General features: G+C 42.1%; 1 protein-coding gene across 4 annotated transcripts in view; it reads right to left on the reverse strand.

Annotated features, from left to right (window-relative positions):
- Positions 1-15,555: 15,555 nt before the first annotated feature.
- The window catches only part of PLSCR4 (phospholipid scramblase 4), a 67,258-nt gene continuing 59,186 nt past the window's right edge, over positions 15,556-23,627 (reverse strand). For 3 of the 4 annotated variants that reach the window (XM_023753746.1, XM_006088628.3, XM_023753748.1), the window contains 3 exons: positions 19,717-19,878; positions 18,387-18,545; positions 15,556-16,148 (listed from right to left, as the gene is read on the reverse strand). In XM_023753746.1, coding sequence (XP_023609514.1) covers positions 16,104-16,148; positions 18,387-18,545; positions 19,717-19,878 — 366 coding nt within the window. In that variant the 3' untranslated portion in view covers positions 15,556-16,103. The remainder of the gene's footprint in view (positions 16,149-18,386; positions 18,546-19,716; positions 19,879-23,627) is intronic. The other variant, XM_023753747.1, reaches the window with a different exon arrangement.

Here is a 23,627-nt window from a genome sequence, read left to right on the forward strand (position 1 = left end):
CTCTGTGCGTGACAGGGGGGGAGCTCCCCAACCCCCTGATTGGCCTGCTCTGTGCGTGACAGGGTACGGAGCCCCAACCCCCTGATGGGCCCTGCTCTGTGAGTGACAGGGGGGAATCGCCCCAACCCCCTGATTGGCCCTGCAGAGTACAGAGCCCCAACCCCCCTGATGGGCCCTGCTCTGTGCGTGACAGGGGGCAGTGCCCCAACCCCCTGATTGACCCTGCTCTGTGCGTCACAGGGGGTGGCGCCGCAACCTCCCCATCGACCCTGCCTTGAGTGTGACAGGGAGCGGTGCCCCAACCCCCCAATCAGCCATACCCTGAGCGTGACTGAAGGTGGCATCGCAACCTCCCAATCCGCCCTGCTCTGTGCATGACAGGGGGCGGCGCCCCAACTCCCCAATCAGCCCTGCTCTGAGCCCGACCAGGGGCTGCACCTAGGGATTGGGCCTGCCCTCTGCCACCCAGGAGCAGGCCTAAGCCAGCAGGTCGTTATCTCCCGAGGGGTCCCAGACTGCGAGAGGGCACAGGCCAGGCTGAGGGACCCCCCTTCCCCCCTGAGTGCACAAATTTTTGTGCACCGGGCTTCTAGTATTTTAATAAAAAAAAGTTGAACTCAGATGTGAGTGGTGACTATGGATATCACTGTATCAAGGGATGAAGAAATAAAATACACCCCTATGTTCCCCATGACACAAACATTTAAAATATTTCTGTTGTTTTTGTCACATAGTAATTTAGTTTCTTTTTTATAACTAGAAGATCTCTGAAATTAGTTTGGTTTACTGAGGTAGATTCTATAAGCATATGCTTACAAATTATTTAGAACATTTAAAAAATTTTGAAACTGGGTTTTTAGTTTTTTTTAATTGTTTAAAATTTCAGTGTTACGCAAGATGATGCACAAAATGGTTTAAGTCATTGTTAAATATTTGGTGTGGTGGTAGGAAATTGGAGTAAGAAATGGAGACCTGTACTCTTACTTCTGGTTCTACTACTGATTCCATATAACTTTGAATATATGATCTGAGTCTCTCTTTAATTTCATCATTTATACATTAGAATGTAGAGCAGATAGTTCATAATGCCCCTTCTAACTCTAAAATCCTTTAATTTCATTCCTTAAAACTTGTAGATTAGTACCAATATATTCTTGGCTGAAAAAAAATTAGCATAGGTTTCTAAAAACATCCATGAGCTAGTGCTGCCCCCTATAGTAGAGTGGAATGGGGGTGGTGCTACAAAACTAGAACATTTTGTCATTCTAATTACTATCTTGGGCTGTCCTCTACATGCTTATTTCTGCAAAACCCAGAGTTTTAAAACATTGTCTAATTTCTAGCTGTCTATTTTTAGCTGTTAAAATGAAAATATTAAAACTCAAATTATATTTAACTAGAGGCCCAGTGCACGAAATCCGTGTATGGGTAGGGTTCCTAGGCCTCACTGACAATCAGGGCCGATCTGTGGGGCTACCGGCAGGGTGATCGGGGAGGGCACCGCCTTGGCTGGCCTGGTGCCTGCGGGCTGGGGGCAGCTCCTGCATTGAACATCTGCCCCCTGGTGGTCAGTGTGCGTCATAGTGACTGGTCATTGCACCAGTCATTCTGCCATTCAGTCAATTTGCATATTAGGCTTTTATTATATAGAATGATTTTTAGCTAAGACAATTTGAGTAAACATGTTTTTAAAACAGTTCAAGGAAAGGATTGTTTCTATAATCTCCCAAAATAAACTTATCTGAGCCTGGGACACCCATAGAAGCAAAAGAAAGCCTCTTAGAGAAAGCACACACTCAGATAAGACCACCTCAGAGCCTCACGGGCTTCCCAGCCATAATCCTGAACTTGAGAACACAAGGGGTAACACTCTACTATTTTACTCTATTGCTGGCTCTCCATATTTCCCTGTTAACACACAAGGAAATCACATATCACACATGTGGGAACCATGCCAGGTCCCTGGATAGTCAAGGCTGGTGGGAGCACAGAGACCTTGTTATCAATACACCAGAATGGCTAAAGGCTGCTCTGGGTATGTGCCTAAACAGGATGTTCAAGGACTCTGAGCCTGGGAATCCTAATCAGGCTGATACCATGAGCAGGTGCAAAGACACACAGTACACTGTGCCCATCAGTAGCCAATATGATTGATGTAACTATTGGCATGAAGCCTTCTTTGTCTAAATGGTATAAAAGTAGGTTACTGACCAGTCTAGTTGGCTGAGGTGGGAGTGAGAAGAAGTCTGTTGGAGAATGGAGAGAGAGCAGCTAGGATGAAGTGTGTGAAGTCTGCTAGAGAGCAGCTGGGTAGGAGAGATAGAAGCTGCTGAACCGGAGAGCTCAGATACTGCTATGATGTGAGGTGGTGAGTCTAGGAGGCAGCGTGTAGCTGCTCAGATAATAGCTGTGAGTACAGATACTGGTGCTGCTTTATGGGAAAGATATGTTTACCAGCTGGTGTCCGGCTGCCTGCCTGTATGGACTTTGCTGTGAAAGGACTGTCTTGTCTGATGGCTATATGGCCACTGGCTTCTGCAATAAAGACTCGTATATACCCACAACCTCTAATGGCTTCTCCATCTAAGACCCGGCATCCTAGGAGGTCCATCCCCAGGCAGAGGGGCTTGGACACAACACCTGTTACTAGTGAGCAGAGAATAAAGAAGGAACTTTGACTAAGTTCCAAACAGTTAGTACAGTGGGCAGAGTTCGAGAAGAACCAGCCCTGGCATAGTCAGATAGGAGAATTTAGAAGAATACATGGACTCACAGCCAGTCAGACCAGCAGAGCTGTGAGGTGCTCTTGCTGCTGGCTCTGACAACACAGAAGCACAGAGCATAGTGGTTTAAGGTGTAGCCTCTGGAGCCAGCTGCAAATAATTGTGGTGTGGGCACAAGCTGGATACCTAAATCTCTATTTCTCATCTGTAAAATGGCAAGTATTATAGTAGTCTATCTCACTGGGTTGTGATAATTGAATGAATTAACATACGGAAATGTCTTAATGGGAATGGTGTCTATTTTATAGGAAGCACTAGAGAGGTAGCTGGTATCATCATCATTGCTGTTATATAGGTAGTTAGTCACATTATATCACCTATATCATGATTAGGTTACTTTTTCTCCATACATGCTCAGATGCATATCCATCTAGCTTGGAATGAACTCTTTTTTTTTTAATTAAATCTTTATTGTTCAGATTGTTACATTTGTTCCTCTTTTTCCCCCCCATAACTCCCCTCCTTCCAGCTCCCACCCCACCCTCCGCCCTCACTCCCCACCCACTGTCCTCATCCATAGGTGCACGATTTTTGTCCAGTCTCTTCCCCCATCTCCCACACCCCTTTTCCCCCCAAGAATAGTCAGTCCATTCCCTTTCTATGTCCCTGATTCTATTATAATCACCAGTTCATTCTGTACATCAGGTTATTTATTCACTTGATTCTTAGATTCACTTGTTGATAGATGCATATTTGTTGTTCATAATTTGTATCTTTACCTTTTTCTTCTTCTTCCTCTTCTTAAAGGATACCTTTCAGCATTTTGTATAATACTGGTTTGGTGGTGATGAACTCCTTTAGCTTTTCCTTATCTGTGAAGCTCTTTATCTGACCTTCAATTCTGAATGATAGCTTTGCTGGATAAAGTAATCTTGGTTGTAGGTTCTTGGTATTCATCACTTTGAATATTTCTTGCCACTCCCTTCTGGCCTGCAAAGTTTCTGTTGAGAAATCAGCTGACAGTCGTATGGGTATTCCCTTGTAGGTAACTGACTTTCTTTCTCTTGCTGCTTTTAAGATTCTCTCTTTGTCTTTTGCTCTTGGCATTTTAATTATGATGTGTCTTGGTGTGGTCCTCTTTGGATTCCTTTTGTTTGGGGTTCTCTGCGCTTCCTGGACCTGTAAGTCTATTTCTTTCACCAGGTGGGGGAAGTTTTCTGTCATTATTTCTTCAAATAGGTTTTCAATATCTTGCTCTCTCTCATCTTCTGGTACCCCTATAATTCTGATGTTGGTACGTTTGAAGCTGTCCCAGAGGCTCCTTACACTATCTTTGTATTTTTGGGTTCTTTTTTCATTTTGCTTTTCCGGTTGGGTGTTTCTCACTTCTTCGCATTTCAAATCTTTGACTTGATTCTTGTGCTCCTCTGGTCTGCTGTTGGGAGTCTGTATAATATTCTTTATTTCAGTCAGTGTATGCTTACTTTCTAGATGGTCCTTTATCACACCATCGAGGGTCTCATTAGATTTCCTGTACATCTCATCAAGTTTATCGACAGACTCTAGAAGCCTCTTGAGAGACCTCAAAAGTGTGGTTCTGAACTCAATATCTTCCCTTGATAGTTTTGTCCTGTTTCTTTGTCTCTGCATTTTTTACGCTTTCTTGGTACACCCCCTAGTGGTCTTTGTGCACAGTCTTGTTGTAGTTAAGCCTTGATTGTTGTAGTTAATACTAGAGGGATTTGACCTCCAGGCCGACTGGCTGTGATAATCAGCTGTGTCTGCAGTGGAAGAACTTGTGTCCTCTAGGGAGGTGCTAATCTAGCCTTTGCCTGAGGCTATCCGGCAAATGCCTCTGTGCAGGGCTTGGGCGGGGTGGGTCCCACAGGATCAACAGGGCTGAGGAGGGAGCAGTTATGGCTGCTCTCAGTCCGTCCCCAGGGGCTCTGCCTCTCTGTCCCAGCAACAGCTGCAAACCTCGGAAGGACCATAGCCAGACAGTCCTGCTTCTCCCGTTTGAGTCTGGGTCCCTAGAGACTCGCCTGGATCTGGAGCTCAGAGTCTGAGGCTCCCTCTGGATTGAAACAGACAACCGTGCCCTCAGCCACCAGCCCGCGCCATGCGCACTCCGCACCTTAGTATTTTACTTCAGCACTGTGCCTCCTCTGATTCTCGGTTCCTCCTAGTTGTAGAACTTCCATTCAGCCAGCCTTCCTGTGGTTCTGGATGATGTCCATTCCATCTTTTAGTTGTATTTTTGAAGTGGTTGTTCAAGGCAGCAAACTCCGGCGTTAACCTATGCCGCCATCTTCCCAAATGACGGAATGAACTCTTGAGGCAAACTTAGCAACTACACATCTCAAAATTTATGATTTCATATGACTGGCTCTTTTGTTGAGAAGCAGCAGAACTAATAATTACAAGAAAATCTAATGGACAACCATTAGGCTAATTACTGAATGTTTTTAGAATTTGCTATTTACTTTTTGTTTAGATATTATGTGCAGAGCCATCACCATCACCGCGACCATAGCACCTACCCCAGCTCCAACACACATACCAGTGAACACTCACCAAAAACTCATTCTCAACAACTAGGAACATGGGGTTAGAACAGTAGGCTGCCTGACCAGATTCCAGGTGAAACCATGTGACTGGGAAACTTTGTTCTATCCTTCCTTTTCCAAGAGCTTTCATATTTCTCACCTTTATCTAATCTTTGTTTTTCTTCATCACAATTACAGAAGGAGGAAAAGATTCCTTAGCACTCCATCTACTTCTTACTATTACTGCTTTTTTATTTTATTGTTGACAGTATTTTGTAAAGATGCCCCCTAATTTCCCCCCTTTGACCCACTCCTCCCAACCCTGCCTCACCCCAGGCCTTCACCACACTTTTTTTTTTCAAGTTCAATCTGCTAGTTTTATTTATTTATTTATTTATTTATTTATTTATTTATTTATAATGTCCTTATTGTTAAAAATCTATATATATAAAAGCCTAAGTGACCGAATGACTGAACAACTGGTGGCTATGATGTGCACTGACCACCAGGGGGCAGATGATCAACACAGGAGCTGCCCCCTGGTGATCAGTGTGCTCCCACAGCCAACCTCCCATGGCCGACCAACCTCCTGCGGTCCCTCCCCCCAGCTCGCCGGCCCCAATCGGCCCCGATAGTGTCAGCTGGCCAACCCGCCATGGCCCCTCCCTACAGCCGGCTGGCCTAGATGGCCCCAATCAGAACCTCCTGCGGCCCCTGCCCCCTGCTAGCCAACCTCTCGTGGCCCCTCCCCCCACCGGCCAACCTGCAGCCCCTCTCCCTGGCCAACCTCCCATGGCCCCTATTAGTTCCAATTGCTGCTCAGGCCGAGGGACCCCACCCGTGCACGAATTCATGCACCAGACCTCTAGTATTACATATGTCTCCTTTTCCCCCCATTGACCTCTCCAAACCCTCTCCTACCTCCCAGCACAGGCCACCCCCCCGCTCAATTGTCTGTGTCCATTGATTATGCTTATAGGCATGCATACAAGTCTTTTGGTTGATCTCTTACCGCTGCACACCCTCCCCACCCCGCCCTTGCCTTTCCTCTGAGGTTTGATGGTCTGTTCCATGCTTCTCTGGATCTATTTTTGCTCATCAGTTTATGTTGTTTATTATATTCCACAAATGAGTGAGATCATGTGATACTTATATCTTTCTCCAACTGGCTTATTCTGCTTAGCATAATACTCTCCAGGTCCATCCATGCTGTAGCAAATGGTAAGAGTTATTTCTTTTTTACAGCAGCATGATATTCCACTGTGTAAATGAACCACAGTTTTTTTTATCCACTCATCTGCTGATGGGCACTTAGGGTGTTTCCAAATCTTAGCTATTGTAAATTGTGCTGCTATGAACATAGGGGTGCATATATTCTTTCTAGTTGGTGTTTCTGATTTCTTGGAATATATTTGTAGGAGTGGGATTACTGGGTCAAATGAGAGTTCCGTTTTTAATTTTTTGAGGAAACTCTATACTGTTTTCCACAATGGTTGCACCAGTCTGCATTCCCGCCACACTTTTTTTTTTAATAATTCCAAATAATTTATCTTAGCTATTCCTCATTAAAGAGTGGTATATAACTCCCCTTAAGGGAGGGCAATGCTTAGTGACTCCCTTCCAAAGAGTACAATATGGAAAGTAGAAAAATAACAACTTTATAAGGAGAGACCTGGCAAACAGTATGTCACATTGAGAGCATGGATCTTGCTAGGATTGTGATCAGAAGGGCACTTCACCTCTGTGGTATTTTCCCCTCAAAAGCCCACAGTCTAATTATAGGAAAAACTTCAGAAAAACCCAAGCTGAAGGTTGTCCTACAAAATGCCTGAGGAGTACTACTCAAATATCAAGGTCATCCAAAACAAGGAAAGTCTAAGAAACTCACAGTCCAGAGAACCAAATGCTAGATGTGATGTGGTGTTCTGAATGGGGTCTTGAAACAGAAAAAGGGCATCTGGGGAATACCAAGAAAATCTATGTAAAATATTTTGTTTAGTTAAAAATATCATATTAAGATATGAAGAATGTGAATCATTAGTTGTGACAAATGTACTAATGTGAGACATTGACAGTAGGGGTAACTCTGTTTACTATCTTTGCAACTTTCTGTAACTCCCAAACTATTCTAAATTAGAAGTTCATTAAAAATATTTTATTGGCTTTTTAACATTTTATATTGGTGTTCTCTGTAGTGCAAACTGTCTCTAGTTCTCAATCCCATAGTTCAGTATGCAATGCTGAACCACAGTAAGGAAATGAATGGCTTTTTGGAATTTGTGTCATCATCTCAACCCATTTCTGGCTTTGGAAATGCCAACACCACTGGCTGTCCAAATCCCACCAATCCTTCATGGCCTCAATCACTCACTCATTCTCTCATTCATTTACTCATCCAAGCAGAATCACTGCCTGAGCATCCTGCAGTGGATGCATTTAACCTAAGCTACAAAGAACCGCACAGTCCAGTGATGGAGTTGAGAAAAAAAATCACCAAAATAAATACAATCTGTGAAGAGACAATGAACTTTACTCTCAGGGCTGGGAGAAAACTTAAAAGCTCAGAGATATTAGAGAATAGTGTTATAAAAATAGTAAGAAATATCCTGCCAGACAGAAAAGAGAAGGAAGCGTTTTCAAAGTGGAGGGATAGCATATGCAAAGGCCTTGGGTACATGGCCTTCCAGGGCCTGTTTATGAGTAAGAATAATTTCTCAAATTTATTTAGCTTCTGCTCTGTATCAGGCAGTATAATAGCATTTATATCAGTTTCCTTGGTGTTGTAACAAATGACCACAAATTCCATGAAGTTACAGTTTTGGGGGTTAGAAGTCTGAAATTGGGTTTTACAAGGCTAAAATCTATCGGCGTTATATCTGAAGACTCCTTGTCCTTTCCTGATTTTGAAGATTGGATATATTCCTTGGCTCATGGTCCCTTCCTTCTTCTTTAAAGCCAGCAGCACAGCTTCTTCAATCTTCTCTCTCTTGGACCTCTGTTTCCATCGTACTGAGTGTGGTTCTGTGGGCCAGGTACTGTGCTAAGTGCTTTGTTCCTGTTAACTTATTTAATCCTCACAATATCAATATGGATCATTTATTTCCCACTTTAAAGATGAGGAAACAAAGGCACTTGAGAAGTATAGCCAGCAAGGGTCAGGGTATGAAGGGTCTCCTGTATGCTAGAGCAGCAGTTCTCAGCCTGTGGGTTGCGACCCCTTTGGGGGTCGAATGATCCTTTCACAGGGGTCCCCTAAGACCATCGGAAAACACATATATAATTACATATTGTTTTTGTGATTAATAACTATGCTTTAATTATGTTCAATTTGTAAGAATGAAATTGGGGGTCACCACAACATGAGGAACTGTATTAAAGGGTCTCAGCATTAGGAAGGTTGAGAACCACTGTGCTAGAGAGTCTAGATTTTATCCTATGATATCCTTGGCTGTCCCAATGATTTTATATAGAGAAGTAACATGACGAACTATATATTTTTAAAATTCTTTTGTTTGTTTTTAAATATAAAAATTGTAATGCTTTTTAAAAAATCTTTGTTGTTGAGAGTATTACAGATGTCTCCTTTTCCCCCTTCCCCCCATTTCCCTCCTCCACCTGGTTCCCAACCTGCCCCAGCCTTCACCCCGCTAATCTCTGTGATCATAGGTAAGATCTTTGGTTAATCTCTTCCTGCCCCCCTCCCTGCTTCCCTCACTCATTGGTTTGTTCAATGCTTCCATGCCTCTGATTCTATTTTATTCACCAGTTTATTTCACTCATTAGATTTCTTGTTTATTTTGATTTTTAGATTCAATTGTTGATAGATATGTATTTATTGCCTTCTTCCTCTTCTCCTTCTCCTTCTTCTTCTTCTTCTTCTTCTTCTTCTTCTTCTTCTTCTTCTTCTTCTTCTTCTTCTTCTTCTGAATACTCTTCAACATTTCATGTAATACTGGTTTGGTGGTAATGAATCCTTTAGCTTTTTCTTGTTTGTGAAGCTCTTTATCTGACCTTCAATTCTAAATGAGAGCTTTGCTGAGTAGAGTAATCCTGGTTGTAGGTCCTTGCTATTCATCACTTTGAATATTTCTTGCCATTCCCTTCTGGTCTGCAAAGTTTCTGTTGAGCAACCAGCTGTCAGTCATATGAGTGCTCCCTTGAAGGTTACTAACTGCTTTTCTCTTGCTGCATTAAGGATTTTCTCTTTGTCTTAAACCCTTGGCATTTTAATTATGATGTGTCTTAGCATGGGCCTCTTTGGGTTCCTCTTGTTTGGGACTCTCTGTGCTGCCTGGACATGTAAATATATTTCTTTCACCAGGTTGGGGGGTAAGTTTCATTATTTCTTCAAATAGGTTTTCAATATCCTGCTCTCTCTCTTCTTCTGGTACCCCATAATGTGACTGTTGGTACACCTGAAGTTGTCTCAGAGGCTCCTTACACTTTCGTCATATTTTTGGATTCTTTTTTCATTTTGCTCTTCTAATAGGGTGTTTTTTGCTTCCTCGTATTCCACCTCATTGATTTGATTATCAGAATCCTCCACTCTACTGTTAAATCCCTGTAAATTATTATTTCAGTTAGTGTATACTTAATCTCTGACCGGACCTTTTTCATGTCTTTGACTTTCTCACTAAGATCCTTGAAAGTCTCATGAAGAGCCTTGAGTAACCTTATAACCATGGTTTTGAACTGCATATCCAAAGGTTTCCTTGCTTTCATTTCTTCCATTTTGGCTGTTTCCTTGTGTTTGTTTCTATGTATTAGGTAGAGCTGCCATGTCTCCTGGAATTGGTAGAGTGGCCTTGTGTAGTAGGTATTCTGTAGGGCCCAGTGGCTCAGCCTCCCAGTCACCTGAGCTGGGTACTCTAGGTATGCTCCTTTGTGGGCTGCATACACAGTCTCATTATAGTTGAGCCTTGATTGCTGTTGGTGTCACTGGGAGGAATTGACCTCCAGGCCAATTGGCTGTGAGGACCAGCTGTGGCTACAATGGGATAGCTTCTATGCAGGAAATACCCTATGGAACAGGATTTTCTTCAGGGGGCTTTGGTGCTCACTGAGTCTCCCTCTTGAGTGTGTTGCTTATGGATGTGTAGAGTTGTAATCTGGTATGGTCTGAAATGTCCGCTGGGTTCCCTGGCTCTAGGGCCTTCAGGGAGGTGCAAAGTCAGCCACTGCCTGGGGCCACCCTGCAGGAGCTATTTGTATTGGGCTTGGAGGTGCCCATGCAAGGCCCAGCTGTGAAGCACAGTAGGCTTGTGCTAGTGCAGGGTCTTGGGCCTTTTATTGATAGGTTTGGGGCACACTGACTCACCTGCAGCTTGTTTGAGAGATTTTAGCCTGAGCAAGGACAGGCCATTCATCTGCAAAAGCCACTGCAAACAGGTTGGGTGGGGCTGAAAATTGGATGGGGTGGGGTCTCAGGGAGTCATCAGGGCAGAGTAAACAGATACAGCTGCCAGTCAGCCCTGTGACAGGGGAGGTCCCAGCCCAGGAACAATGACCCTTGTGAGCACCTCAGTCTCTGAGAAAACCACCTCTGAGTTCCTGACCCAATGCCATGAAGTCCAGTTCCTCCTCGGATGTGTCTGGGTCCCCTAGCCTACCCCTGGCACTGGAGCTCGGAGGAAGCTGGACCATGTAAGTCTGTGCACAGGCCCTTTAAGAGGAACACCTGGGTCTCTAGCAGCCTCCATGTCTTTAGGCCAGAATTTCCATTGGTATTTACAGTCCATGGTCATGGGAACTTCTTTTTCCAGCTCTGAGAGCCTGGGCTGGGGGTCTGGTATGGGGCTGGGATCCCTTGCTCTTCATGGGTGGCCTTTGCAGAGATGATAGCCCCCCTGTTTAAAAAAGCAGCACATGTGGGTGCTGGTCCAGCCCTGTCTGCACCTCTGCCCCTCCTGCCAATCTCAATGTGCTTTCCTCTTTACTTCTGAAGTTGTAGGACTTCCATTCAGCCAGCTTCCAGGTGGTTCTGAATGATGGTTGTTCCGTATTTAGTTGCAATTCTGATGTGGTTGTGGGAGGCAGTGAGTATAGGCATTTACCTACACCGCCATCTTGGTTATCTCCTTTACCACACTATTATCTCTGTCCATTGGTTACACATATATGTATATAAATTCTTTGGTTAATCTCTTCCCGTCTCTCCCTCCCTCCCCCACCTTCCCTCTGGTAAATGTCAGATTGTTCCATGCCTCCATGGCTCTGGACCTATTTTGTTGTTACTTCCTTTGAAAAATGGTATTGATGGTTATCTCATGATGCAGTTGGGGGAGTTAAGTAATATACATTTGAAACAAAATAATTTTTATTTTATGCACCAATTCTTTAGTTTTGTGATGCAATTACATACTTACTTGCTTTAGCCTACTGAGGGATAGAGGATATCGTTTCATTTGTCTTCTTGAACACTTAGTGCAATGTCATACACAGAGAAATTTTGTCATTCATTCCACAAATGTTGGTTGAGCACTATTCATGTACCACTCTCCTGGGCTCTGTTTACTATCCCAACTTGGCTTGATAGAATTTTGCTAAATTGACCCTCCAATTGTATTTACTATGCATTCAGCTTTCAGACAAGACTGAAAAATATATCTTATTCTCCTTCAGTAGTGCCTGGAGGTTTACCTGGGCCTAGAATGTGATTAAATAGGACAGAAGTATATTATACAGCACATGAGATGGTGCTAGTGACCATGGCCTCTATTGAATGTGTCAATATCCCATTGAATACACATGTCCACTGTGGTCTTCAAAGATGTGTATTTTTTGTTTGTTTAAAAGTCTGTCTCATTCATTAGCCTGAAAATCCCTGAGAATAGCAGCTATGTATTTTTTACCTTTGCATTTCCCTCTGTCTTCAAAAATAGTTCAGCAATGAATTAATGGATGCTCAATAAAATAATTATTGATAAGGGGAAATAGTGGAGAGGAGGGTAAAATTGACACCATTGTAATTAACTCAGTTATTAATTAAATAACAGAAAAGGAGCAAAGGAAAGGCCAGATAATATAGGCATGCCATTTGTGCTAGAAAGCGTTTGACACTTTACAGGTCTGTTTGCCACAGATCCCAGGGGAAGGGACTGGACAAAGGAAGAATAGATGCATGCCCAGTAAGGTCTAAATGATGAAGGAAAGGTGATTATCTGTCAGTCACACGTGGGAGCAGGTCATTGGCCAGAATAGGCTTGGCCACTGCAAGGGTGGGAAATCTGAGATACATAAGCTCCTAAAGAAAGGGAATTCCCTCTATTGGCCCTCTTGTGCTCCTGGCTTTCTTGTTGTAGGTGGTGTGCTCCCCTGCATTCACCCACATGGCCCACAGCCATATGGACCCCACATATAAGAAACCGATGAACTAAAATTAGTCTGATGCCCTGCTGGACTCAACTCCACCACAGAATGGAAACTCTGGACACTGGCTTTACTTTTAGCTCTGCTGAATCCCCAGCTGCACATTTTCCAGATTTGATTTAAAGGAAATGAGACTTTGAAAATCAAGGGATATAATTCCATGCAAATAAAACTTTCTACCACGTATCATCTTCCTGTGGATATTTTTTATAGCAGCACCTCCCTTCTCAGTACCAAACTCCTATCTTAATCCATTTGGGATGCTGTTACAAAAATACTATAGACTGGTGGCTTAAACAACAAACTTTTATTTCTCACAGTTCTGGAGGCTAGTAAGCCCAAGATCAAGGTGCTGGCCTATTCCTCCCCCAAAGTGCCTACCTCCAAATACCATCACATTGGGGTAATTAATTCATAAAAATATGAACTGTAGTATAAAATATGACATTCTTCCTTAAAGAAAGAGGAATTATAATAACTGTAAGATACAAGTTAATACCACAAAAACTTTGAAAAAAAATTTAAAATGTCATATGATAAAAATAATTTTTTTTAGTATTATACAGCAGGTCCTGAAATGGGGTATAAGCAAATAAAAACGAAAGTTTATATAAATTTTCTGAATACAATTTTATTTTCTATAGAAAATGTTAGACATTATTATAAGGAATAATATATATGTGTAAGAGTACAACTACATTTTCAAATACAAGGTAATTAGTATTTTAGAAAGCAGCAGTTTTTCCGTTTTTTAAAGCTAGCAGTCATGCATAAAAATGAACATTACAAGAAACTGAGTAGACAATTTTTGCCATGAAAAGATTAATATAATTAAAAACTGAGGCAGCTTTCTTTCACTTCAATAAGAAGTGTGGGTAAAGGCCCTCATCTCAGAATAACCAAACCTAAGAGCACTCAGCTTATTATTATTTTTTTTAATAAGAAGCAGAAGAACACGTTCCATTCAATGTACTGGTTGTGTTAAAAAGACACACAGTCCATGTCCAGATAGGCTGCTAAAGTGCAATAAAAGCAAGCGGATTTGTCACAGTGTAGTCATTGACATAGTATGTTGTTAATTAGTTAATACAAACAAGTACAATTTATACTTTAACTAAATTGATCTTATATAATCTGTACTCATCCTATAAAATCTGTAGAAAGTTTATTGTTTTATTATCTTTGCATAGATACAAATTTATCTATTACTTAAAAAGCAGCAAAGCAATAGTAAGCAGTGTCAAAATTTATAGTTCTTGCTTTTACAAAGTGCTACTCAGATTGTCACATTTTAAAATTTGAAAACAAAACTCCAACTCTTGCCATACAAACAGCACATTTTTTTATCAGGGATCTCCTCTTTTTTACATCAAAGGAGATACATAGGTTCAATAGGCAATCTTAGAGATTTGGCTGAGAATATTTTATATATAAGGCATCTGTGACCAAAAGAGGTTAAATGTATTAAATGCAAGCTTTTTATAAGGGCACCAATGTCTCTAAATTGCTAGATCTAGAGTGGCTGTGGTCCTGGTCACCTTTTTTCCTGATAGTCTGACCTTGTCTTCATATACCAGGTGTACCGGTTAATAATAGCGAATTTTGTAATCAAAGAAAACATGGTAATTTCAGAGAAACATCAAAAGTGCTTTATTCAAAGTAATGTCCATCGCTAGCTACACATTTCCCCCATCTTTCAGGTAATTTGTGGATACTGTCCCAATAGAACTTTTCTTGTTTTGAGGCAAACCATTCAGAGACACAATTTTCCATTTCTTCATACATTTTGAAGTGCTGCTCAGAAAGTGCTTGTGCCATCGATCGGAACAAGTGTAATCTGAAGGAGCAAGGTCTGGTGAATACAGCAAGTGGGTTAATACTTCACAGGCAAGATCTTTTAACGTGTCTTTAACTGATTTTGAAGTGTGTGATAGTGCATCATCATGAAGCAAAATTACTTTGCCGTGTCTTCTGGCACATTCTGGTCATTTCACGATCAAAGCGTGGTTCAAATTGATTATTTGTTGTCAGTAGCGATCAGTATTAATGGTTTCACCTGGTTTTAGAAGCTCACAATACACACCTTCCTTATCCCACCAAACACAGAGCATTGTCTTCTTTCTGAAGTGATTTGGCCTTGCAGTCGATGTTGATGGTTGACCAGGGTCAACCCATGATTTTGTGCATTTGGGATTCTCAAAATAAATCCACTTTTCATCACCAGTCACAATTCGACGCAAAAAAGACTTTCTTTCATGCTATTGAAGCAACATTTTACGGATGACTTTTCAATTTTCCATTTGTCTTTCGTTCAGTTGATGTGGCACTTATTTTCCTTCCTTTAAAATCTTTCCCATTTCTTGTAAACTATCAGAAATTGTTTGTTGAGCAACGTTTAATCTTTCTGCAAGTTGTTTTTGAGTTTGACATGCATCTTCATCCCATAATGCTTGTAATTGTTGGTCTTCAAACTTTTTCGGTTGACCTGGACGTTCTTTGTCTTTCACATTGAAATCATCACTTTTAAAGCATTTAAGCCAGCATTCACAAGTATCTTGAGATGGAGCATGTTCACTATAAGCTTCCCAAAGTATACAATAACTTTCAGCAGCACTTTTCTTCAAAATAAAGTAATGAATTAAAACTTCCCACAAATGCTCTTTTTTTGGCAAGAAATTCGACATTTTTAAGCCTAAAAATATCTATGATGTTAACACCTTCAGCAAATTTGACATATGAAGTTTGGAAGCTTGCTGTCAATACAACAAAATAGCATACATATCAAATCGCATATATATATATCAACATATGTGTAACTCCATCTAGTGAAAAAAATGTCCATTATTAACTGGTACATGTGGTATAAGGCAGTTCTTGACTGTCCATGAACAAGGGGGCAGGCATGGAAAACATAAACATTATGATAAAAACAGTTTTATTTGATAATGAAATCAAGTTTTCCATTGAAACTTTTAAAAATTTTGCAAAATGAGGCATTGATACATGTGCACAGGTAAAATGTTCCTTGTACAATAAAATAGAATACTTCTGCCTGCCTTCCTTTTGTTTTTAAAGATGAAGAATATTGTTCTTTTCATCTCGAGTCAAATTTGTCATTGGTGAGAAGATATGTTGATGAACGTTAGCTATTAATGTGAGAACTCTGGGATTCATTTTCCCCTATCTTATATTAAAGTGTTTTCCAGCTCATCATATCTACATTTACTGGGTTAATGAGTCAAAGCTTTTTCAGGATGAACTCCTAGTTTAACAAGTAGACAACGAGACAGATTCTCAACTGAAACGCACATTAGACTGTGTTCTTACACTCTCAGGCTGCCTGTCAGAGCTAACATGAAATAAAAGTAATCTTCAAAAGCAGGCACATAATTGAGGATTGACTGTAAGCCCAATCCAACTTTTTCTAACTTTTAAAAAACCATAACTGCTGATTTTCTTTGTCCATCTATCTTGATGAATGTTGTGGTGATCTTTCAAAATACATGAAGTCCTGAAATTGGAAAAAGAGAGGGAGAGAGAGGGAGAGAGAGCACTATGTATATAAATACATAAATAATTTGATGTAATGCATAAAACATTATCCTTTATAATTTATCTGGCAATCTTCCCAGACCAGTTAAGAAATCTGATAAATCTTTATAAAGAGGACTTAATATAAAGAGCAGCAATTACATACTTAAAACTGTTGTTAGCCAATATGTTCTCCATTTGGAATACTAAGTAAATTTTTATTGTTAAAGGAAAAAAACTTGATAATCAATATTAAATACGCTAAATATACCAAATGCAATATATTAGTGAGATATTTTGGGTAAATATTATCAATCTATGCTTTACTTATGACTATTAACCACTAATTAGTCAGAAATACAGCAAGGGGACCGCACCTAATAAATCTAAGGACAGTGTAACACCAAGTAGTACACTGACAGAGAGACAGTGAGGTGGAGAAAAAGGACATCAGCTTTAGAGTTATTTTATTTCGTTAAGAAGTCACAGGATAGGCTTTAAAAAATATCTATACTAATAAAAGGATAATATGCTAATTAGACCAGGAGACCTTCCGGACAAAGCCATGGTGGCGGGGCTGAAGCAGAGGCGGTTAGGGCCAGGAGGGGAGGGCAGTTGGGGGTGATCAGGCCAGTGGGGGGCAGTTGGGGGTGAGCAGGCCGGCAGGGGGGGCAGTTGGGGCAAGCAGGCCGGCAGGCAGAATGGTTAGGGGCAATCAGGTAGGCAGGCAGGTGAGCAGTTAGGAGCCAGTGGTCCTGGATTGTGAGTTGGACATCCCCCGAGGGGTCCCAGATTGAAGAGGGTGCAGGCCGGGCTGAGGGACACCCCACCCCCATGCACGAATTTCGTGCACCAGGCCACTCGTCTATCTATAATAATAAAAGTGTCATTCTGTATGACCTTCTGGAGGAAGCTGGGGTTCCAAGAGGAGCCTGGGTTCCGGGTGCCAGAGGGAAGCCGGTGCTGGCAGCCGAGGGAAGGAAGGCCTACTCTTGCACAAATTTTGTGCATCAGGCCTCTAATATATATATATATAATTGATTTCAGTGAGAAAGGGAGAGGGAGAGAGAGATAGAAATATCAATGATGAGAGAGAATCATTGATCAGCTGCCTCCTGCATGCCCCACACTAGGGATCTAGCCTGCAACCTGGGCATGTGCCCTTGACCAGAATTGAACGTGGGACCCTTTAGTCCCCAGGCTGATGCTCTATTCACTGAGCGAAACTGGCTAGGGAAGATAGGTTTTTTTTTAAGTAATAAAAATAATTAATAACATGCAATGATGATCCCACTGGATGCCTAATACCTTCCAAGCACTCTCTTGCCCCTTTATTCATATGGTAGTTAACATTTATAACCTTGAAAATAGATGTATTTTTATATTCATTTTATAGACAAGGAGACTGAGGCTTGCAAGTGTAAACACTTTACAAAACATCTACACTAATAAAAGACAAAGATGCTAATTGACTGTACCTTCACTACACCCACCAGCCAATCAGAAGAGTACACAAATTAACCCAACAAAGATGACGGTTAATTTGCATACACAGGTGCCCAGTGAAGACTGAAGAGAGTGTAGAAGGAAGCCAAGCACTGCAGAAGGGAGCCAAGAGGCAGAGAAGGGAACGGATCGGAGGTAGCAGAGATAGGAGCAGAGCTGAGGTAGCGGACATGAGAGGGAGTGAAGTGGTGGAGAAGGGAGGGAGCCGAGGCGGTGGACATGGGAAGAAGCAAGGCAGTGGAAAAGGAACGGAGTGAGGCAGTGGAGAAGGGAGGAAGCGAGGCAGCGGAGAAGGAAGGGAGCGAGGCAGCGGAGAAGGGAGGAAGCCGAGGCAGTGGAAAAGGAACAGAGCGAGGCAGCGGAGAAGGGAGGAAGCTAGGCAGTGGAGAAGGGAGGAAGCGAGGCAGTGGAGAAGGAAGGGAGCGAAGCGGTGGAGACGGGAGGGAGCCGAGGGCAAAGCGGCGAAGGGAAGGAGCGAGGCAGCGGAGAAGGGAGCTAAGCCCGCCTCAGTGGGCTTCGCTCCCTTCTCTGCTTCGCTACGGTCTCCGGAAGCCCTATTCTTGCAGGAATCTTCCTGCAACAGGCCTCTAGTGTAACTAATAAGTGGTAGAGACAGAACTTGGTCTAGTTTCAAAGCTACTGCCTTTCTTCTACACTGCTTCTTATCAGAAATAATAATTCTCTCAAGATAACTCAAAAGCAAAAGACTTACAATGAGGAAGCAAGCTCCAAAAATCATAGCTTTCATCTTCACATCCAGGTCTAATGGGAAGTGAATGTCAAAGTGGTCAGCATTGCCCATGGCTGACATTAAACCATTCCACTTTCTAATAATACTGCCGATGTTAGAGACACCATTGATGGCTTTGACCTAGGAAGATAAGAATTAGACTTTATGGTAACTAATACTGTATATCTTATACTTCTCAGGCCAATGCTCTTTCTTCATCTTCAAATGAGTTATTAGGGAGGTATGACTTGAACTGATTTTTTTGAAGTTCTTCTCCATATAGCAAAGGGTGGGAATTCGGGATTAGAAAGGAATTTCTTCTAGTCTAGGGAAACACATGAGGCATGGTTCTGTGCACTTCACAAACTCCATATAAACACTTAAACTCATGTGTGCCAAACAAATCAATCTTCTTAAATTATGCCAGGATCCCAAAAGACTTCAGCTTCTATAAGGGGAACACTGGCACTTGCCAGAGGAAAAACAGTCAGACATTGACTTTCAGTGATCTGAATGATCCCACACAGCCTGACCCTGAAATCTAGCTTATCTATATTTTCTATTTCTCCACATGGTCTTTTAAAAAGTAAACAATGCTTGATGACATGGTAAAGTAAACTGAGAACTAAGGGAAGTTTATTGAGTGTCATGGGCAATACTAGAAGGAGCAATTTTAGATGATGAGCCTTGCTGAATTACAAGGCATTCAGAAAGGATTCCTAGAAGCTCATGAAATATTTCTAGGCATCTCCTTTGTCAGATTCACAGGATTATATGCAATCATTTTGTATCCATGAAGGCAAAACAAAAGGATTTTTCTTTTTCCTGAGAAAATGTTATAGCTATGAGTTTTATATATGTTATCAACATTGTCCTGTTTCCTGAGGACACAAACTTCTATTCTGCAAATAAGCAACGTGCATAGCCTCGGGGGCCACAGGTTCTGTGCGAAGGTGGGCACTTTCATTCCTCAGGGCATATTTTCTGATCCTGGAAATCTTTGGTAAAAAACAGTTAATTAAATACAACCAATAATTAAATAGATGTATGTCAGGCTACTTACTCTCAGGATTAATGTTTTAATGGTTTCTCTTATCTTTACAAAACACTAAAATCATTTTTAAAAGATCTTACATTTTAGAAAACATTAAGCAATCCAGTAACAATAATTTGAAAATCACATAATGTCAACCAGTTAACTCCTCATACTAATTTATTGATTCACATGAAAAATGATCTAAACCAAATCATTCTGAAGTGTGTTAGTACACGCAGAAAAAATAGAAGAAACATTATTTTTATATTTGTTTACCTCAAACACAGAATCTGAGCCACAGCCATAGGTTGAGCATGGCCCACGAACGCTCAGCACATTTTCTTTCTTCTCATTTTGGATGCTGTACACCGCCCGGCACAGGTTCCAGTGGTCCATAACAAAGCCAATGGTGATGCCAGGAGGACACTGCACCTCTAGCTGCAAGTGAAGCACGACAGAGGGGAGGATGTTATATACATATAAATACAGATACACAAAACCAAGATGTATCCTTAATCCATTTGTGGACTGGGGAATTGTTACTCTGAACTGTCTTCCACTTTACCTGGCTATTTCTTAGGCTTGTATTTCAGTGAACAGTCTTGAGAAAGAGGTTATGATTCCCTCTGAGACAAAGTTACTAACTGTATAATGGCCAGTTCTCCAAGCTCGGTGTCCTCAGCTGTACATGTAGCATCTCTCTGGGCTCCCCCAAGTCAACCTCATAGAACTTGGAGACAAGGGGACTTGCGTAAACATGCTAATGCTCATGCTGCTTTATGTGCTTTAACAAAGATCATGTGTCTTATCTAGGTGTCTTACATCTTATGGCAGAATACACAGAAACAGTAACAAACCAACTTCTTAGATTTACATATCAGACATGACAATTATTGAAGAAAACAAACCAGAAAAGAAGCATTCTGAAGCCTGTGTGTTGGGAAAGCAATAGAATGTGTTATGGGTATATAAAACCATTTTAAAAGGAGTTTTAAATGTTGTCCAATACTCTCTTTTAGCTAATTATCTTTACAGTATTCCTTTGGGAAGAACTAAGATCTTCATCTATACTAATAAAAGCCTAGGTGGTCCTCGAGCCCTTGCGCGACGCCCTCACATCATCACAAGATGGCCGACAGGGGAGGGCAGTTGTGGGCAACCAGGCCAGTAGGGGAAGGCAGTTGGGGGCAACCAGGCCAGTAGGGGAGGGCAGTTGGGGCCATCAGGCCAGCATGGAAGGGCAGTTTTGGGGCAATTGGGCCAGCAGGGGAGGGCAGCTAGGGGGAGATCAGACTGGCAGGGGAGCAGTTAGGCATCAATCAGGCCGGCAGGGGAGTGGTTAGGGGGCGATCAGACTGGCAGGCAGAAGCGGTTAGGGGTAATCAGGAAGGCAGGCAGGTGAGCAGTTAGGAGCCAGCAGTCCTGGATTGTGAGAGGGATGTCCCAGATTGGAGAGGATGCAGGTTGGGCTGAGGCACACACACCCATGCACGAATTTCATGCACTGGGCCTCTAGTATCCTAATATATAAAAGCCCAGGATCGTAACGAATGATCACAACCAAAGGCTGACCAACCCGGAAGTCCTTCAGTCAGTGCTGAGTTGCCATGGCGACCCAGCACTGACTGCCCTGCTGTAGCCTGGTGACCCAGCACTGACTGCCCAGAGGGCTGAGACCCAGAGAGAGAGGCGGGGTCTGATCCGCAGCCTCAGTGGCAGCTATTGATCATTAATTGCCTCTCTCTTTCTCTCCCTCTTTCTTTCCAGGCTTCACCAGCAGCCAGGCCTTTCTTTCTCTCGCGGCCTCTGTGGGGGCTGCTGTTCTGCCCTGCCTCTCTGATCAGGCCCGGAGATAGGCCCAGAGATGCTGACTGGCATAGGAAATGACCAATCAGAACCAAATCTGGGTGCTGTGAAGAACCAATGGCTGTCTAGGAGGCGGAGCTTTTGATGCTGACTGGCATAGGAACAGACCAATCAGAACCAAATTGGCCAGCAGAGGAGGGCAGTTGGGGGCGAGATCATGCCAGCAGGGGAGGGCAGTTAGGGGTGATCAGGCTGGCAGGCAGGTGAGCAGATAGGAGCCAGGCATCCCAGATTGTGAGAGGGATGTCTGACTTCCGGTTTAGGCCCGATTCCACAGGGTTCTTGCCTAAACTGTCAGTCGGACATCCCCCAAGGGCCCCAGTTGGAGAGGGTGCAGGCTGGGCTGAGAGAACCCCCCCTCCATGCACAAATTTCGTGCACTGGGCCTCTAGTTTAATAATAACAAGAGTCACAAAATTAAATTATTTGTTAAAAGACCAAAGGAAAAGTTCTACTGATGATTTTCCTGGTGTTTTATATACTTTCTTAAGACTTTTGGGTCCCCTGCATCTCATCATAGGGCAAGACTACACATCTTCATGAATTGTCAAATTAAGATATTATTGTTCATATATATAAAATCACACACATATACAAACATATAAATTTGATAGCTTCCTGGGACTGTGCTCTAAGTTGTCTTGAGATAAAAAAAAAATTGCAAATAAATTAGTTTTATAATAATCTATATCATTCAACCATAAAAAGGAATGAATTATTGATACATGACACAACTTGTATGAACCTCAAGGTAACTTATGTTGATAAAAGCCAGTCCTTAAAGGTTCCATACTATATGATTCTATTTCTATGATATTCTTGAAGTGACAGTTATAGAGATGGAGAACAGATTAGTGGTTGTTAGGGGTTAGGGCTGAAGAGAAGAGAAGAGGTAGGTGTGGTTATAAAGGAGTTTTTTATGGTAATAAAACTATTTGGTATTTGAATTGTGGTGGTGGATACAGGAATCTATATAGCTGATAAACCACACACACATACCCATAAGCACATGTCAAACTGGAGAAATCAGAAAAAATCTAGATAATGCTGTGGGACAAAAATTCCATATACTGGACTAAGGCTGTAATACTGATTTGTTTTACTCTATCCTGGATAACCATAATCATGGAAGGCTGCACCTATAGCAGTGGTTCTCAACCTTCTGGCCATGGCAAGGGCATAAAATTTGGGATATTTAATCCCCTAAACAAAGGCATTTGTTCTCTTGTTGCTCTTAGTTTCTCTTGGTTCCTCTTGGTATGTTGCACTTGACTCCTGGCTTGTGGTGCTCTCTCGCTTCCACTTCCTGGCATTCACGAACCCCACACACAATGGACTAATAGACTGAAACTAGCCTGATGTTGAACTGGACCTGGCTGCAACATGGAATGAAAACTGGATACTGGCTTTGCTTCTAGCATTACTGAAACCCCAGCTACTCTTCTTCTATGACTGGAATAGGACTTTGGAGACCCAGGGATGTAATTCCACTCAAGTAAAAATCACTTATCCTCCCGCGCGAATCTCAGAAAATTCTTTTTCTTGAGATATTGTAAGGACCCCACCCCCAGCACCCAATGGGAAAGAAAATACCCAATTTCCCCGGATAACAAGAGGAGAAAGCAACAAGGCACATAGTAGGTCAAGAATTCAGCAGAAACAGGTAATAAAAGCAAATAATTTTATTGTAAATAATAGAGTGGCAGGTACAGTGCTAAGTGCTTTATATTTGTATATTGTTTGTAAGTCATTTAATGCTATACCAACCCTGCAAAGGAGGAACTTTGACTATCCCCATTTTATATACAAGGAAACTGAGGCATAAAGTTAAATAACTAATACAAGGTCATACCACAAGTAAGTGGCAGAGCTGGGATGTGAACCCAAGCTTCAAACCCATTCTCTTAAACACTACACACTACTGCCCCTCAAGAATTCCCAAAGACAGAGTTCAGGACATGGATTTCCTATTGTACTGGGGGTTGGGGACAGCATGAGGTGGGTCCTTCTAGCCAAACACAGAGGGAAAGATGACCCCAGGACGCTGAGAGACTTGGAGAAACTCAAGAGTCCAATAGATGGATACATTTAAATTAGGAAGATAGGGCCAGGTGATGCCCAAAGTTCTTTCCTGGATTAAGGATCTGTGAGACCAAGATGGGGGTCCTGCTGTGGAAGAGGTTTGTGACGTTGTGGAGAGGACACACACCTGGAAGAAGTAAAATGCCTATCTATGGAACAGTCAGAGAGCCTATAAGGCAGTAAAGGATCTAGTGTAAGGTCTTTTGGTCAAAATGATGTATGTTAGATGAAATGCTTTA

Source organism: Myotis lucifugus, unplaced genomic scaffold (assembly GCF_000147115.1).
Source record: "Myotis lucifugus unplaced genomic scaffold, Myoluc2.0 scaffold_50, whole genome shotgun sequence".
In the NCBI taxonomy this organism is placed as follows: domain Eukaryota; kingdom Metazoa; phylum Chordata; class Mammalia; order Chiroptera; family Vespertilionidae; genus Myotis; species Myotis lucifugus.